General features: G+C 58.2%; 1 protein-coding gene across 1 annotated transcript in view; it reads right to left on the bottom strand.

Annotated features, from left to right (window-relative positions):
• The window catches only part of CELSR3 (cadherin EGF LAG seven-pass G-type receptor 3), a 31,249-nt gene extending 13,246 nt beyond the window's left edge, over positions 1–18,003 (bottom strand). The window contains exons 1-17 of the mRNA XM_031505916.3: positions 14,877–18,003; positions 8,705–9,337; positions 6,924–7,146; positions 6,441–6,556; positions 5,979–6,067; positions 5,412–5,569; positions 5,065–5,228; positions 4,473–4,598; positions 4,132–4,301; positions 3,724–3,909; positions 3,471–3,581; positions 3,042–3,210; positions 2,672–2,813; positions 2,376–2,496; positions 1,881–2,064; positions 1,696–1,797; positions 1,068–1,082 (exon numbers count right to left, since the gene is read on the bottom strand). Coding sequence (XP_031361776.3) covers positions 1,068–1,082; positions 1,696–1,797; positions 1,881–2,064; positions 2,376–2,496; positions 2,672–2,813; positions 3,042–3,210; positions 3,471–3,581; positions 3,724–3,909; positions 4,132–4,301; positions 4,473–4,598; positions 5,065–5,228; positions 5,412–5,569; positions 5,979–6,067; positions 6,441–6,556; positions 6,924–7,146; positions 8,705–9,337; positions 14,877–18,003 — 5,836 coding nt within the window. The remainder of the gene's footprint in view (positions 1–1,067; positions 1,083–1,695; positions 1,798–1,880; positions 2,065–2,375; positions 2,497–2,671; positions 2,814–3,041; positions 3,211–3,470; positions 3,582–3,723; positions 3,910–4,131; positions 4,302–4,472; positions 4,599–5,064; positions 5,229–5,411; positions 5,570–5,978; positions 6,068–6,440; positions 6,557–6,923; positions 7,147–8,704; positions 9,338–14,876) is intronic.

Raw genomic sequence — 18,003 nt, forward strand, 5'->3', positions numbered from 1 at the left:
GGACCCCAGTGTGGAGGATCCAGCAGTGTGGGTTCAGCATCCAGTGCAGCCCCCAGTGCCTGGTTGGAGCCCAAGCATTTGTGTACAGCAAGGGAGTTTCTAAAACTGAATGGGATGAGATGTTAACCACCACCAAAAATGCTGCTAAAGCCAACATAGAGAAAAGAGTTCTCATCTGGGTGTGTCACCACAAACACTTTGAGCAAGAGAAACCAGACAACCCCAGTGTACCCAGCAGGACTGTGGAGCAGGTCCTCCTGGGGACAGCATCAGGGCACAGGAGCCCACCCAGGTGCCCATGGCTGGGAGAGGGTAGCAGGGGAGGGCAGGGAGAGGAAGCTTAGAGCAGACTCCAGTTGCTGCTCAGAAAAGCCCCAGGGACAAGCGTACCCCCTTCCACCACCTCCAGCTCCCAGCAGTCCTCCCAGCTGCAGAAGCACAGGGACCAGTGCCACTGCAGCAGGGAGCAGGAAGAGCAGGAAATCTCCATACTGATGGCATTCCCCTTGCACACAACAGAGATTGACTCAGATGCAGATCTAGGCAGAATCTGACCCCCAGGTCCCTGTGCCTTCCCCTGTCAGCCAGGCAGAAGGAACAGGACCTTGTGCTGTGCCTGTCCATCAGTCCCTGCTCGTGTCCTACCACTCCACACTCAAGTAACTTCTCCTTCTTCCACCCCACAGCCATTCCTCCCAGCCTCACCACCCACTGCTCACCACCAGCTCCTTCCCCGCCCTAAGCAAGCGCCATCCAGGAGAGCCAGCATCCATCCCAGCCAGGGAGCAGAGCACAGACCTGCCCAGAGCCAACACTGCAGGCTAGGCACAGAGGGTGGCAAGGGCTGCATGCAGCTGCAGCTGGGCTTGTGCTGGTTAGTGAGCTGGGAGCAGGGAACACTGTGTAGGAGCAGTGAGACCAGGCAAAGCATTGGGAAGACCCTTGGCAGCTCCAGAAGCAGTGGGGAAAGCGCAGGGGTGTGCAGGGTGTCAGGCAGGGAGCAGGGAGGGAAAGCCGTGTGGTGCAGCCCTTAGAGCACAGGGGGAAGGAGATGGGAACAACCTTACCTGCACCCCTCAAGCCTGTGCACGGAGGGCGAGAGAACCAGGGAGAGAAGCGACAACAGTTAGGAGCCAAACCTGCCTCCTCCGGGGGCGAACGGCTGGGGAAGGACAGGGTTTGTATTGTCCCCTGGGGCTTGCACTGCCCTACACTCCCAGACACCCTGCTGACACCTTTTCTGTCACTGAGGACAGCTTTGCCTCCTCCAGCTCAGGATGCTGATTCCTACCCAGCATTCACCTGACAGCACACTGTGCCCCGCTTCTCTTGCAGGGCACACAGGGATGAGGCTGGGGGAACCACAGCAAAGCACTGTGCCAGGCCTGACCTCAGCCTCAAGCCTGGTGAACCCAAAAAGCAGCAGGAAGAAGACAGGGACCAAGACTGAGGGAACAACACAACCCCATGGCTGGGTGATGGGTCTTACACCCCATAGCTTTTTCCCAACCCCAGTCCTATGGCCAGCACCCTCTGCTCTCTGCTCTTCCCCAGGCTGTGGCATTTCTTCTTCCAACTTCCTTCTCCCAGACTTCAAGCCCAGCTGAATGGGACTGGGGTAGTGCAAAAACAAAGTGATATTGCCAGGGCTGTTACAGGACAGCCAGGCTGGCCCCTCCCCTCTCCATCACTCACCCAAGGAGCCTTTGGGACACAGCACTGCAGCCGAGAAGCCAAACTTGGTCTGGGGCCACCACACACCTGCCTTCAGGCTTTTGGGGCAGCCGTCATAGAGCACTGTGGAGACACACCGGTCACAGGCCAGGCCACCAACACCAAGCCCCGTGGCCCAGCTGCCACACGCCTGTGCCCACACTCACCCTGGCAGCCACTGGGCGTCACCTCGGCAAAGGGGCTGTCACAGCTGTTGCACTGGCGGCCGATGACCCCGGGCCGGCAGTGGCACCGGCCGGTCTCCCTGTCACAGGAGCGCGAGGTGGAGCCCACGGGGTAGCAGTCACACGGCAGGCAGGTGTCACTGCCTCTGGGGCGGTAGTGGAAGTCCTGGGAAGAGATGGGGACAGTCGTCAGAGAGCCCAACAGGACAGCAGCCAAGGCTGGCTGGGGAACCCCTGGAGCCAGAGAAGGTCGAGGCATTCCTCATTTTCAACCAGCCCACTGCCCCCATCATCACCATGCTGGTCCAGGAAGGCTGTACAGAGGAGTTGAGCAGGGATCCAGCCCAGATACGGGTACACAAAGCAGGACCTGGGCAACTGCCAGGCCTTTGTGGGGGGAGAAGGAACAGCATCAAGAACAAGCAGGGTTTCAGAGAAGCCATGGTCCATGTCCCCATTGGCACAGCTGTCCCTCACCTTGCAGTGGCACTGCCCGTTGGTTTTATTGCAGTCGGGGTCAAAGCCCTTGTTCACATCACAGTTACAGGGCCCACAGGTGGGATTTCCCCACCAGCCCTTTGGACACTGCTGGTCTATCCTAGGGAGAGAAATATCTTTGATATTACAACAACCAAATTCCCCAGGCCTCATTCTGCCACCAGTCAGCAGCTCCAAGAAGGAAGATGGCACTGAAAAGTCCCTGGTTACATATCCAGGATGAGAGGCCAGCATGGAGCCAGGCCCAAAGGCCACGGTCCTGCCCTGTATCTCACCTGTGCTCACAGTACTGCCCAAAGAAGTTCCCACTGCACTCGCACACGTAGCCCAGGCGTGAGCCCGGCTTGCGGCGACACACCGACTTGTTCTTGCAGGGGTTGAGGTGACACACATCCACACAGTCCCCTCCGTAGTACCCTGAGGTGAGGACAGAGACCACCATGTAAAACAAATGCCTTCTCCCTCAGGGGTGCCAGAGTACCAACAGTGAATTCAGGGGGCTCAGGAGGGATTCTGTCCTCCAGAAAAATTGATTAGTGTCTGACAGGGATGTGACTTGCCCAAGGCAGGAGGGAGTCATAGGGGCAGAGGAGAAGATAAGCAGGCACGAAGAGCAGAGGAGTGGCAGGGTGCTGCAGGTCCTACCTGGCTGGCAGACACAGGAGTAGCTCTGCCACTCATCCTTGCAGACACTGTTGGCCGGGCAGGGGTTGGAGTCACAGGGGCTTGGTACACTGCAGCCAGCCTCCACCCGCAGGGCATGGTTGGGCTTGGGCAGCATGATCCCGGTGACGCTGTCACCCAGTCGCACACCCTGCAGTGCAGGTGACAAACTCACAGTGAAGTCAGGACAGACACACGAGGCTCCAGCTCTCCTGCCTTCCACAAACCCCCAGCAGCAGCCACTTGACATCCTCACTATTTAATGTACCCCATGGCACCTCAGAGCCTTGAATGCCCAGAGGGAAAGTGACAGCAGCAAGATGGATGCTGGCAGCAGTTGCCAGATTTGCTTTTCCAACTCTCCACATAACAGACCCACTGAAAAGGGAAGGCTCAGAGCAATGGACTCACCTGTATGCAGCCCCTCAGCCCATTCTGCACCTCGCCAGAGCCCAGGACTCCCCCCACATGCAGGTGTTTCACCTTCAGGCCATGCAGTTCATTTCCCACAACCACCGTGTCCTGCAGAAGGGAGTAACATCAGGCAATGGGCACCAGCCCTGGCCCAGCCCTCTCAGGGGGTGCAGAGGCACAGCCCTGCCTGCATTTGCCAAGCATCCCCCACAGCTCCTGCCCTGGTGCCAGGGCCTTAAGCAGCACCTACCTGGTAGAGCCCGAAGTCCAGGGTGAGGGTGATGACGTAGCGTGAGTCTCGTCCACTGTGCACGTCCCGCAGCTCCAGCTGGAGGTCGTGCCATTTCCCATCACTGAGCTGCAGCTGGTCCAGGAGGAGGCTGGTGCTGCGCCCTGACCCCCTGCTCACCATGAAGGAGAGCAGGCCCCCAGCCAGCTGCAGAAAGGGAGCAGCAAAGACCTCATCAACTCTGGTTCCTTCCAGCCTAACCCTCCATCAAAGCATGGGCAAGGAAATCCATGCCTGCTAAATGCCTCTCCCCTCAACTACCCTCTGCTTGGGATGGAGCCAGCAGGGAGAACAAGGGCCCCATGCTCTCCTGGGGCAGACAGCAGCAGGGGCTGGGCCGCAGTGCTGTGGCTGAGGCTGTGGCCATACCTGGCAGAGCAGGGTGGTGTACTGGCCTGCGTGGGCCTGCAGAAGCACCCCATCCTGCTGGCGCGTCCGAAACGCCAGCCCCAGGTACCACGGCACCGAGATCTTCACGTCTGCCTTGAAGTCCCAGCTCAGGACACTGTTGCCCTGAAAATAGTGGGCATGGTGCATGGCTGGAAAGGAAAGCGGAGGTGAGGAGAAGGGAAGGGCACTTCACAGGGAACACTAGATGCAGGGACAGCAGAGTTAGTTCATCTCACATGGGTCCATTATTGTGCTTCCACAGCAACCCCAGCACAGCCTTGCACCCCACCCTGCCCGTGCCCAGCAGTGCCCACTCTCACCATGGTGACAGTCTTTGCCCCCAAAGCCAACAGGACAGAGGCAGGAGTAAGTGCCCCAGCTGACAGAGCAGGTGCCGCCGTTCTTGCAAGGGCTGGAGTCGCAGAACGTGTGTTTGGCATGACAACCTGGAGGTATCAAAGCCACCTGTATCAGCCTCAGCCAGTGCACCACCTCCCCCCAGCCCACATGGAAAGGCACCGCTGCCTGCTGGCCTTTTCCCAGGATGTCAGAGGGGCAAGCCCTGCTGCTCAGTGTCTCCACACAGACCCTGCCTGCTCAGCTGAAAGGGTTAAGGCTGTTGGTGCTCCTTATGCCAGAACGAAGATACTGTAGAGCTAGACTGATGATCTGGCATCTCCCAGGTCAGCCAGCTCAACAGGCTCTGGACTTGGGATCAGGGGACATTCCCAGAATGTTATCTGGGGTGAACATTGGATCATTTAGAGGGACCTGAAGGCTTTATTCTCCAGTGAGAATCTGCTCAACTCCAGCTGTGGTACCACAGTGCTGCTACAGCCCAGCAGCATTGCTGTGTGAGAAGGAGAATCATCCATTCCTGGGCAGGGCTGGCAGGAGCAGGGGCAGCAGTACCTGCAGCAGTTCCGTTGTTGGCGATGTAGGAGGCCAGGTCGATGCGTTTGCTGTCGATGAACAGGTCTCTCATGCATCCCACAAAGTCCCGGTGCGTGATGGGGAAGTTTTCTGGCAGGTTGGGGACCCCTCCAAGGAGCAAGGGACCTGTGAGGTCCAGGGACCTGCAGGATCAGAAGCCCAGGGCTTTAAGAGGTACAGTGACCTCACCTCAGTGAGCTCCCCAGTGCACAGGGCTGGGAAGCAGATCTCCTCAGGGACAGGCAACACAGCCAAAGTCCTGGATGTGAAGGCCTGGCTCCACAGGGGACCACCTCTCCCCACCACAGCAGTTTCAAGGAACTCACTTTTTTGAGCTGGTCTGCACACCTTCTGCAGCACAGGAGTAGTTTCCAATCTCGCTGCCAAACTGCAGGGCCACTGAAGCATCACATTCATCTATTGTCAAGATGGCCACCTTGTCCTTGGAGGGGCCCTGCACCACCCCCAGGGTGCTGACCTTGGGCTGAAAGCAAATGAAGGGTGTCAGCAGCACACATGTCTCAGACCCAGGCACCCAAGGGTTCACACAACAGCAAGGAAAGACCTGAGCACAGCCCAGGCTCAGCTGTGCTTCTGTGAGCAATGCAGAAGGGAAACCTCCAGCTGAGCCCAGCAAGCAGCACCAGAGAGGGACATGGGCAAAGACAATGCATGCAGCACATTCCTGCAGCCTCCAAGTGAGGTCCTGAGTGTCAATCTGTCCCTGTACCCAGCTGTCTGCTCCACTGCATCCATCCCTAAGGGCTAAAAACCTCCTCTACCTTCTCTCCAGAGCCCCTGCCATGGGCCAGAGACAGAGACAGGAGAGCCAGAGCTGCTCACTCGTGGGGAGAGAGAGCCATGAGTGCTGGGGACAGCTGGGGCACACGTACCTTGTTGTAGTAGCGGAGCTGCAGCGTGTGCCACTGCCCATCACTCACACCCCCCGGCAGGTAGGGGCTCACTACCGTGCTGGACTCTCCTGAGGAGACAGGGATGATGGCAGGCTGAGGGAAGCCAGACAGCCTTCAGATGTTCCCCCCCTTCCTAAGGCACCAAACCCACTGTGCAGCTGATGGACTTGTGAAGCTCACAGTGGCACAACAGGACAGAACAGCAGCAGAGACACCAAAAGGGTTTGTCCCGGTTTGTGCTCACAAACTGCACTCCTAAGCCCAGGGAGAGTCCTGATACACACAACTCATCTCCTGTGCTATGCACTGATGCTCACCAACACCTCTTAACCCTGCTTCCCTTAGCACAGGTTCCATCCAGGGCAGCATTCTTCTCTTCCTACTCAGGACAGACCTTCTCACAGCTCCCATGACACAAATCCCACAGCAGGCAGGGCGTACCTGTGGAGTATTTCAGCTGGACCTGCCCCTGGATGATCTCCACTGCCAGGAAGTCGTGCCTCTCGTTTAAACGCCCATTGTAGAGCAGGAGGCCACCGGGCTCCACAGTGCTGAACCTGGGGCAGGGTAAGAAGAAGGAGGGCAGGGTGTGTGCAAGGAGCACGTAGAGACCCCCTCTCCCCCGTGGCATGCACCAGCATCCCAGCAAGGGACACCGAGACCTGAGCATGGGGGCCTGGCATGGAGGCAGAGAGCTGGCAGCAGCAAAGGGCAGCAGCACTGCAGGAAGGCGTGAGTGATGCCAGTGCAGATTCAGAGCCCTTTGGCTAAAGGTGCCAGGGCAGCCCCATGGGGAAGCAACACAGGACCATGGAGAGCATCAGGCAGTTCCTGGCTTGGCCCAGCGTGCTGAGCACAAGAACCAGCAGAGCAGGGCCAGCTGAGCCCAGGCTGCCGGTGTGCAGCCGAGGAGGGAGAACTCACGAGAGGGCCAGGGTGAGGTGGAAGCGCTGGCGCAGGCCCCGGAACATGATGAAGGATCGCGGCGGGAAGGAGCGCGTGGACACCTCGCAGAAGGGCGCCTCGAAGCCGCCCGCCGGGCACTGGCAGCGGAAGCCGCCGTCGGCGCCGTCGGTGCAGGTGCCGCCGTTGCGGCACACGCCGGGCACGCACCGCCCCGCGCGGCTGTCCACTTCACAGTTCTCGCCTGCAGAGCAAGGCCACAGGCTTGGGACGCGTACGCAGCCGCCACCCACGTGCTCCTTGTCTTGGGAATGCAGACTGCAGCCCGGATTCAGGACAGGGCAGCTGAGGGGAAGCAGTCTGTGGAGCAGCTAGGGGCCAGTGAAGGATATGATACCCCAAGTGTTACCCAGGCGTTCCCCACAGTGGCCAGTGAGCTAGCAACCACTGCCAGCCCAGCAGGAGCCACTGGGCTGGGTGTGGTGCCAGGTCTGGCTGAAGGGACAACTTTGGATCCAGTACAGCATGGGAATGAGACAGGAGGGCACTGGCCACAGCTGGGCTGCACAGTCCTAAGAATAGAGAAGCCAGCCAGGGAAGTCCTGGCAATGCTGAGAGTGCCTCCTTGGGCCCTGCCACCACACAAACCTTGGACAGGCATCTTAGTCCTGTCTCTGTGGTGTGGGGACAGCCCTGTGCCACTGAGCTCCTGTCAATAGCTATAGAAGTATCATCCATGGCATCGGGAGTTTCCAAAGACTGCATGCAAGTGGGAACCACATGGGGAACAGCAAATACCCTGGCACCTTGCTGGCATGGCTAACAGGGATGCCCCCTGCCAGCTCAGCAGTGCAGTGCAGGGCGCCTGTCAGCCCCTTTTCCTGTGCTATTCCCACAGAACCCAGGGAACCACTCAGCTGAAGTCCTACGCCCCAGGCCCTGCTCCCATTACTTGCTCTGTGATACACAAGGAGGATGAGGAGACAGCATGAAGTGACAGGCAAATGAGCTCATTAACCCTTCTGCTAATGGTTGTTCACGCTTCAAATGCCGGAGGTTAATTACCACTGACTCTGCTTATCTCACCAGGAGCCACCTACAGAAGAGCTCCAGGCAGCCATCTGCTGCCATGCTCCCTCCCAACAGCGAGAGCAAGGCAGGGGATCCCTCCTCAGTAGCCAGAGGCCACCTCCCCACATCCTCCAGTTGCCAGTTCTCCACAGCCTGTTGGGAACTTGTGGCAACCAGACTCTGGCTGGACTGTGAATTCCCCTGCCAGCCCCCCAGCTAGGACCAGATCCACCCGGATCAGATCCTGCCTGGTGGGGCACCTAGGCCCAGCCTCCCCTTCTGTTCTGGCTGGGTTGCAGCTTAACCACTGCACATGGGGCCAGTGTGGCTCCACACCTCTGCCAGACCAGCTGAAGACTGGCACAGGCTGAAACCACAGACAGACTCCAATGGTCCCGGAGCTCATCACCCTCCTAGCAAGGGGCACAGCCGAGAAACCTCCTGTGCTCCAGCCTAACGTAGTCTAGCTTAGTCCTCCTGCTCTGTGAGAAGGGGTGGAAAGTGACGGCCAGGGTCCCCAAGAGTCCTCCATGCCAACTCCTTACAAGACAGATTTCTATGGCAACCTCAGCCCTGCACATGCAGCACCATGGAAACACAGAGCTGGGAGCAGAGCTGGACCTCTGCAGGCACAGAGAGGTTCTGACATCCACTGCCCTGATGGGAAGAGCACCTGCCATGGTGACAGCAATGCCAAGGGACACTCCCAGGGCCCCAGCCCCAGCACTCACCGCTGAAGTGCTGGCGACAAACGCAGGTGTATCCCCCCTCCTTGCGGGTGCAGACGCCCCCGTTCAGGCAGGGGTTGGAGTAGCACAGGTTGATCTCAGTTTCACAGTAGTCCCCGGTGAAGCCCTGGGGGCAGCGGCACCGCAGGCCGGCGATGGGGTGGATGGGCCGAAAGAGGGTGGAGTGAGAGGCGATGAAGGGCGCGGAGCTGTCGAACTTGAGGACGGAGATGCACTTCATGTAGTTCTGGCAGGGCTCCCGCAGGCACACGTTGTCGTCAAAGGGCAGCACCTCCAGCATGGAGGTGCCGGTCAGCACCATGCGCTTCATGTACAGCTGCTCCTGCAGCTCCTCCGAGCTGAAGTAGCGCCCGCCCCACGGTGCCAGGGCTGAGAAACTGACGTTGAGGACCGTGCCACCCACGTCCGTGTCGTTCTGGATGTTGAAGATGAAGATGTCCTCCTTGGGCGTCGCAAGCACGGTGGCCACTCCTTCCAGAAAGGTGGAGAGCAGCGGGGAGAGGAACCGCTCCTGCCACATGTTCTCCAGCCGCACCGTGATGCTGTTGGCCAGCATGTCCTCCGTGATGATGATCACACGTAGGACGCACTGAGCTGTCACGCTGTGGATCCCGTCTGGTGGAAGGAACAGGAACACGCTGCAGGTCTCTGCAGGTCTCCTCCCTCCCAGCCCAGGGCAGAGCCCTACACCCCAGTGTGGCCCCCAATAGGTCCAAGTCCTTGGTAAGGAAGCTTGGAGTCACAGCCACAGAGATTGGTAGGGGACCACCTGGGATGGAGGGGAAGGAGTTGGTGTGGCTGCACCTTCTCCCCCCCATCAGGCTCTCCACTGAAAGAACTCTCAGGTTTTCTCCTTGTCCTGGATCTCGGCAGCAAACTGAGCTCTCAGGAACAAAGGTGCTGAGGAACAGAAGGAAGTCCCAGCAGGAGGTTTGGCAAACACAGGAGCTGATGCCAGGGCCTGGGGTGTTTTGCTTCCCTGCTGTGCCCTGTCTGCCTTCCCCATGCTGCCTTTTCCTGTGCTACTCTCGTGCCATTTCCTTCCTCTCTCCTCCAGGCTCTCCCAAGCTTTCGTGCTGGTCTCCTTGCTTCCCCCGTTCTCACCATCTGCTTTGCATCTCTTCCTCTCTCAGCCCATCTCTGGTTTGTTTAATTCTCTTTAATCTCTATTTTCCTTGGAAACAAACTCGTCCCTTTGGGATCGCGCACCACACGAAGAATCTGGCAGGCAGGAGCAGTGGAGCACGCAGGGACACGCGGAGCACGGCCGCCTGCTCTCTCTCAGCACCTTGGCCAGCAGCAGCAGCAGCAGCAGCAGCAGCAGCAGCAGCAGCAGCAGCAGCAGCAGCAGCAGCAGCAGCTCACTCACCGCCCACCGGGTGCGCTGCAGGGGCACGGGCAGCACAGCCCAGCCCAATCGGGCAATGGTGCTGTCCGTGCTGGCAGGTCTGTGATCATGGGCCCCTGCCCACCTCACCTACCCAGCTCCCAGGGACCCAATGGATCCTGACACCCCAGGGTACCCCAGACACCTCTGCTAGCAACTTTGGCTGGGTGGGAGAAGCCTGTCTGCTGACCCCCAGGAGGATGCCTCCAGGTGATAACCTGGTCCCCTTCTTCTGGGCTTCCAGCACAGGCTCCACCAGGCAGACCCAGACTCCAGCATGGCAAGGCAAGACTGTGCCAACCTTGGTGGCCCCACAAATGCTCGATGGGGCTCATTAAGAACCTCACAGCTCTCGAAATGAAGCAATCCATCTTGCAGCCCATTGCCAGCACCCCAACACTGGTGCCCCATGGGCATTAGCAGCACACAGCTGTCACCTGTTTTTCTCATCTCCCACCCCACATTCACCTGAGAGCCTTAAACCCCCACATTTCCTTGGAAAACTGGCTCTCCATCATCATACCAACACAACAGCTACATCGGCACATCTCAACAGTGACTCCCACGACTAATCCTGGATCCCAAGCCTTGCTGTAACCTCCCCTATGTGCTTCACCTCCTCCAGCCCAGTGCAAGGAGGCACGAGGAGCAGCAGGATTCCTGGCACCCCAGTCAGGTGTGCAAATTCCAGCCGCTCGTCCCTTATCCATGCCCCAGCCTCATGTACAAAGCTGCCTTTACTGCTCCTCTCTTCCCATGGCTGCTCTGCTGCGAAGCCTTTTGATTTTCCTCATCCCTGTTTGAAGTTTGCAGTGCAGGAGGATTTACAAATTGAAACATCTCTCTTTCCTTCACCTCTCTCTACTCTTCAGAAGGTGAAAGCTTTTTAGTGACCCTGCAAATTCCTGCAGAAGCAGCAGCCTGCACACAGGGACTGGTGCTCTGGAGATAAGGCTGGCTCCAGGCTGGGGGGCAGCAAGCCAGGAGCTAATCTCCTGGAGGAAAGGGGGGTTGCTTCTCTCTGAAGTCACACTGCTCCCATCCCATATGGAAGCAAGGTAAGAAAGCATCTCTATGTGTGAAACCCTGTCCACTCTGGCACAGAGGGTAGCATGAGCATCAGCAGCAAAATAGTTCCATTCAGCATCTGGTTAGACATGCCAGGGTATGTAGATCTGTCTGGACTCAGGGCAAGGAACTGGCATCATCACCTCCATTCCCCAAGGCATGTTCTCTTTGCAAGAGGCTCATGGGGTACTGAGACCGCCCAGACCCTGGGAGGCAGGAGTATGAGGAAAGCTACAAGTCACACTTGGCATAAGATGCTCCCCAAGCCACCATCAGCCTGGCAGCTCTCCCTGAGGAACCACCTGGTGAGACAGTATCCCAGGATGCCATCACTTTGACACCAGATCCCTCCTCCACACAGCTGGGTCATGTCCCAGCTCCCTCTCGTCCCCTCCCCTCCTCTCTCCCTTTGTCCCCTCCTCGCAGTTGGCTTCTCTGGTCAAGGCAAGCACGAGCTCCCTCCCCTCTCCTCTGCAGCTCACAGCTCACCCAGAGGCAGCCACAAGGCCTGGGGACAGCTCTTGCTCTCCCCAGGGGCTGCTCAGTGCCCAGCAATACCTGCCTGATTTATGGCCGCTGTTAAGCCTTGGCTCACACTGCTGAGGGCATCCCGAGGCAGGCTAGAGGCCAGGAATGCCTCCCAGGAGCAAGGAGCCTCTGTCTGGGGAAGAGAGTGAGCTGGAGGGTACCTGATGCCTTTGGCATCACCCAGGCCACGGCAGGAAAGCCAAGCACCCCAGTTCCCCACAGCAATGTGGAGCCAGGCCTGGCCCCACAGCCCTCCTCAGTAAGCCCCCTCTAACACTGTCCCACCTCAGCATCACACCCAAGGCTGCCTTCCCTCTCCAAGCAGAGGGAGGCAGATGGTTAAGAGAATGACCCACTGCAAACGGGGAAAGAAAAAAAAAATAAAGCTACCAGAAGAAAGCCCAAAGCTGGCTGGAGGCACTGACCCCCCATGGGAGGCATTTTAATCACGAACGCTCAGCCTTTCTGATTAAATCCTGTGGCTGGAGAGCTGGTGCCTGGTGAATATTCATGCAGCAGAGTGAGGAGTCCTAGAAACACAGCTACAGAGAATGGAGCAAGGAAAAGGGACAAGGGCCTCTAACCCTAGTGCTGGACAGCATTGAACCATTGTGTTTGCAATTCCAAGACTGGCAATTACCAGCTTCAAAAGCAACGAAGCTAAAGAGCTCCATGTCCTCTACTGCTGAGTGGCAGCAACAGTGTCCAAAGAGCAAAAAGCCACTATTCGGACCGCAATGGCAATTCCAGAGATGCACACAAGGGTGCTCTGGGGACAGGCAGGGTGACTTTCATGTTTGCAGGTGAGGAACAGTAAAACACTTCCAGGCAGAGAAGGCAGGGAAAGAGACGGGTATCGGTATAGCGAACATTCCTCACCACTGCTGAAGGATTTTGGCAGACCTCTCAACATTTTGATAATACTTGACCAGTTAAGAGATCTTGAAAGTAAATCAGGCTCCCATCACCCAGCACAGAAGATGCATGCCATTCTCCTGCAGCTGAGCCTCCACACTTACCACCAAGCCCAGAGAAACCAGTCTGAAATGGTTTGAAGGCAATATGATGTCAGTCTCTCACACTGCCCTGATTTCACAGTGCTGCTGGCCATGGACAGCCCCTCCATCCCACTGTCCTGCATCCTCAGCAGCCAAGAGCAGATTTTAGCAGCCAGAAGTGTCTACATGCCTATGAGAAGCTGAGGTCAGTTTTATGGCTATCAGCACTGCTGGAAAGGCACTGGTTTGTGATGGCCCAAGTCTTCTGCCTCCTACAAGGGGCTGAGCTAAGAATACACACAGCTCACAGGCAGGCAAAATGGCCCCTTGCCCTGTGTTTTAGGGGGATTCAGCCTCCCTCTAATGCACCATAAAGGCAGGGAAGCCACTTCCTCCTAGGATTCTGACCCTTGGGGCACCCACAGAGATGCTACTGCTGCTCCCAGCAGCAGGAAGGTGCTCTGTCAGGCACAGTGTCTGGGGCAGACAATGCAGCCAGGTCTGAACGTCCTGGCTGCCAGCTCTGCAAACCCACCCTCTCTGTGCTCACAGCGACAGCATGGGGCCGGCGGAGCTGCCAGCTGGGCGGGGGGCTTCCAACAACAAAGACTGAAAAACCAAACTAGACCTCCACCTCCACAGCCAATATAAAAGCCAACAAAAAGCCTATTTCCCAGCATCTCACTTCCCTCGCCAGAACAGCTCTTCCCCTTCCATCTTCTCCCCTCCTTGAGCACACCTCTCCCATTCTCCCTTCCCGCTGGAAGATGACGACATTCTAATTGCAAGGGCCCCCTTGCCACGAGGCGGCTCGATACAGGACTTCAGGATGTGATTGTCTCCTGCCTTTGTGCAGGGTTAAGTCTGTAAGGAGGCAGGGCTTGCATAAACATATTGGAGTAGAAGCTGGAAAGGTCAAAACCACCCCCACCTCCAGCAACGGGCATGTGTTCGCCTGCAGCCGCTCTCGGCCAGCCCTGCGGCCACAATTAGCCCCCACAGAGCCCCAGCCCACTGCCAGGCTGGTGCTGCTCATGCAGGATTACCTTGCACAGATCTCCTTTTAAAGCCCTCGCTCCATCTTTTGAAGGAGATCCTCCTCTCACAGAATAAGGCAGACTGAGAGAGCTAAAAGGGAAGGCAGCTGGTAGCCGATGGTCAGGGAGCATCACGATTTACAGTGTGGCTCCTCAGGCACTCCTGGCCATTCAGTGCTTGGCCCCTCCAGAGCATTGGAGCTCTTGCCCTCTCTCCTGCAGCCACTCCACGGTTCAGCAGTGGACAGATGCCTCCATTTCAGATCATGCATCCACCAGCTGAGAAAGGCTAGTGGTGAAGGCAAAGCTCAGGCTCTGGGAGCCCCAGGTCCAAACCCTGATTGCCCACAGGCAAGCCCCATGGATCTTTGTCCTGTCCTCAGCTGGGCTAGAGGGCATCCCAACACCCCACAAAGCCACCTCTAGCTACAGCCAGCATCTGCATTTGGATACCCCAACAACAAACACTATGCAAGAGTTCCAGGCACTGCACTCAGGCTTGTCACAGCTGTCCCCTGAACACTGAGCTGGCTGCATAAAGGTTCTACTAGGCATTAGAAGCCACCCTGCAAAGCAAGTATTGGCAGGTGCCACAGCCAGAATCTGGACTGAACTGTATGCTACCAGCAGATGGGTGTTTAAGCAGGCTCCTTCTGCACTGAGCTCAATCCCTCCCTCCTGTGCACAGCCAGGGAAGCACTCAGTCCCGGCAGAAAGAAGGGCCACCTGGGCTTGGGAGCAAAGCAGTGTACCAGCCCCTGGGCCAGCAGCCTGGCCATCCTGGGAGCTGCCTCCTTCCTGGCCCAGCACCCTATGGCACACAACACAGTCTGGCTGGCCACACCACCTCCAAAGGTACCTCACTAGCAGCCAGAAGTGATCCCACAGCTCAGTAACGATGCTTTGTTCTTGCAGACCATTTCCAGCCCCAGCCCCTTTACGGAGCACTGCTCAACAGCCTGCCTCCCATCCACCCTTACACCACTCCAGCAGCATTCTCTGACTGGAATGGACTCCCAGTCCAAATCTTGTTACCAAGCCCCCAACCCCCAATGCAAAATGGGTTGCCCCAGAGGGACCTCATAGAGCCCCCCACAGGTACTGTTACCAAAGATTTAATGATTTTCACTCCCTACCTGTGACAGTCATCAGCATGGAGGCCACAAGTGGACGATTGTTGTCCAGCTTACGGCTCAGCCTCAGCTCCCCGCTCGATTGATTTACAATCAACAAGTGTAGTTCATTTCCCCGCTCAAAGGTGTAGAAGAGGTGGTCAGATGCATCTGGGTCATACGCTGGGACCTTCCCTATGACCCCTGAGGGGAAGGTGTTGGATTTATTAGACACGTAGTTATTGAACAGGATTTGGAAGTTCTTCAGAACAGGGCTGTTGTCATTCTGGTCAATGAGTTTGATGTGGACTGTAGCTCTGCTGACCAGTGGGGCAGAGGTGGCCTGCACTACAATCACATATTCAGATTTTGTCTCATAATCCAAGTCTATCAAGGCTGTGAGCTCCCCAGAAAAGATGTCCATCTGGAATATCTCAGGGATGTTGCCTTCCACAATTTGGTACATGATCTGGGCATTGGGTCCCTCATCCGGGTCAACAGCTGTGATCTGGGCCACCACAGAGCCCACAATGCTGTTCTCCTTAACCAGGACCTCAAACTCTTCAGCAGGAAAGACAGGGGCATTGTCATTCACGTCCTGAATGGTGACCTGGATGTGCACAGGAGTTCGCTGAGGAGGAATGCCCCTGTCCACAGCGTAGGCAGTCAGCTCATAGACAGGAACGTTCTCGCGGTCCAGCCTGCGCACGGTGCGAATGATCCCCGAGGTGGGCTCTATGGTGAAGTCTCCATCCCCATCCTCCCCGTTCTGGAAGGTGTACTGCACTCGCCCGTTGGTGTGGGCATCCCGGTCAGTGGCAGAGATCTGGAGCACACTGGTGAAAGGAGGTGCATCCTCAGAGATCATGCCCTGGTAATGAGGGCTGACAAACTGGGGGGCATTGTCATTAACGTCATTCACCATGATTTCAACATATGTGGTGTCTGCCTTCTGGGGGATCCCATTGTCCTTGGCAGTGATAGCCAACGTATACGTGACCTGGTCCTCATAGTCCAGTTCTGCCTGGAGAGTGATGGCCCCAGAGTCTGGATCAATACGAAACTGAGGGACATTGTCTTCCAGGTAGTACGTGATGCGGGCGTTTTCCCCCACGTCATCGTCCGTGGCACTGATCACCACCACGGTGCTGCCCACAGGCCGGTCCTCATTGATGCTCACAGAGTAGTGGGCACTCTGGAACACAGGCCGGTGTGTGTTGGCGTCGGTGATGTTGATGTGAACGTGGCAGTTGTCACGCAGGGTGCGATCAGAGGCTGTCACGGTGAGCACGTAGCGCCTCTCCTGCTTGTAGTCCAGCGGCAGAGACAGAGTGATGAGCCCCAGCCCACCCTGCGTGCTGATGGAGAAGCGGTTCCGCGTGTTGCCTCCTGTGATCTGGTACGTGATGGCACTGTTCACATCCCGGTCGACTGCCGTGACGCTGAGCACGCTGGTCCCCACAGCTGCGTCCTCGTTCAGGCGAATGAAGTATTCCTTCTGGGTGAACTCAGGGCGGTTGTCGTTGACATCCATGACAGTAATGGTGACACTGGCTGAGGCGGATAAAGATGGAGAGCCATGGTCATGAGCCTCTACCCCAAAAAAATAGTGTTCAACCGATTCTCGGTCCAAGGGCCCACTGACTGTGATCCACCCCGTGGCACTGTTCACCACAAAGGGTGTGTCAGCTGAGACCCCCGTCAGTTTGTACTCCAGGCGTGAGTTCTCGCCGTAGTCTGCATCCACGGCCTGGATGTGGATGACAGAGTGGCCAAGGGGAGCATTCTCCAGGACGGAGATTTGAAAAGGGGTGCTGACAAAAATGGGGGCATGGTCATTGATGTCCACCACCTGGATGCTCGCCATGCCAGTGTTGTTAGAAAGGGGAGGACGCCCTGCATCCTGAGCCCGGATCCTCAGGGCGTACTCCCGCTCCACCTCAAAATCCAGGGGGGCCACCACCTGTATTTCCCCAGTGACACTGTCAATGGAGAACTGGCCCCGACTGTTCCCACTGATGATGTTGTAGTGCACCAGCGCGTTGTTGTCCTTGTCCAGGTCCGTGGCGGTGACACGCAGGATCTCGGTGTGGGGCCGTATGTCCTCCCTTACTTGGACAATGTAGCGCTTCTCACTGAACTGAGGGATGTTGTCATTCTCATCGAGGACCGTGATGTAGACATTAACAGTGGCAGAGCGGGGCCCCGGCTCCCTGCCCTGGTCGTTGGCTTCCACCACCAGGGAGTACTTCTCCATCTTCTCCCTGTCCACTGGCCCGCTGGTGGTGATGAGACCGGAGCGGGGATCAATCTCAAAGATGTCGTAGGCAGCCCGTTCATTGACAAAGCGGTAACGGATGTTGGCATTGGGCAGGGAGTCGACGTCGGTGGCCCGCAGCTGCAGGATGGGGTATCCCTCCTCAACGTTCTCCCGGATGGTCTCCCGGTACTCGCCCTGCTCGAAGACGGGGTCGTGGTCGTTGCGGTCAGCCACAGTGATGGCCACCATGGTGGTGGCGGAGAGCCGCGGTGCCCCGTGGTCAGTGGCCGTCACTCGGAAGTAGTGCAGGTCCATGCTCTCGCGGTCCAGGGCCTGGGTGGTGGAGATGAGCCCGGCCCGCGGGTCGATGCTGAACAGATCCCGCGAGCGGCTGTTCATCAGCGCGTCCATGGAGTACACCAGCCGCCCCGCCTCGCCCCCGTCGGGGTCCTGGGCCGTCACCGTCACCACCGCCGTCCCGGCCGGCTGGTTCTCCGCCACCTCCGCCTGGTAGTTGTACTGGGGGAACAGCGGGTGGCGGTTCGGTGCTGAGCGCCGGCTCCGCCGCCCCGGGGCCGGCGCCGGGACCGAGGGCGGCGGGCGCGGCCGGGCGGCGCGGGGCGCGCAGCGCGGCGGGGAGCGGCGGCGCGGCGCCGGGGGCAGCCCCGGGGGCACGGCCGCCGCCCGGCACGGCACGGCGGCGGGACAGCCCCAGCGGGCCGCCGGCCCCCAGCCTGCCGGCGGCGGCGGCGCGGTGGCCCCCAGCCCGGAGGGGAACAAAGGGAGCAGCAGGAGCGGCAGCAGCACCAGCAGTAGCGGCGGCGGCGGCTCCCGGCGGCGGCGGCAGCAGGAGCGGCTCGGGGCGGCCACCGGCTCCTCCGCCGCTGCCAT

This window comes from Lonchura striata, chromosome 12 (genome assembly GCF_050655825.1).
Source record: "Lonchura striata isolate lonStrDom1 chromosome 12, ASM5065582v1, whole genome shotgun sequence".
NCBI lineage: Eukaryota > Metazoa > Chordata > Aves > Passeriformes > Estrildidae > Lonchura > Lonchura striata.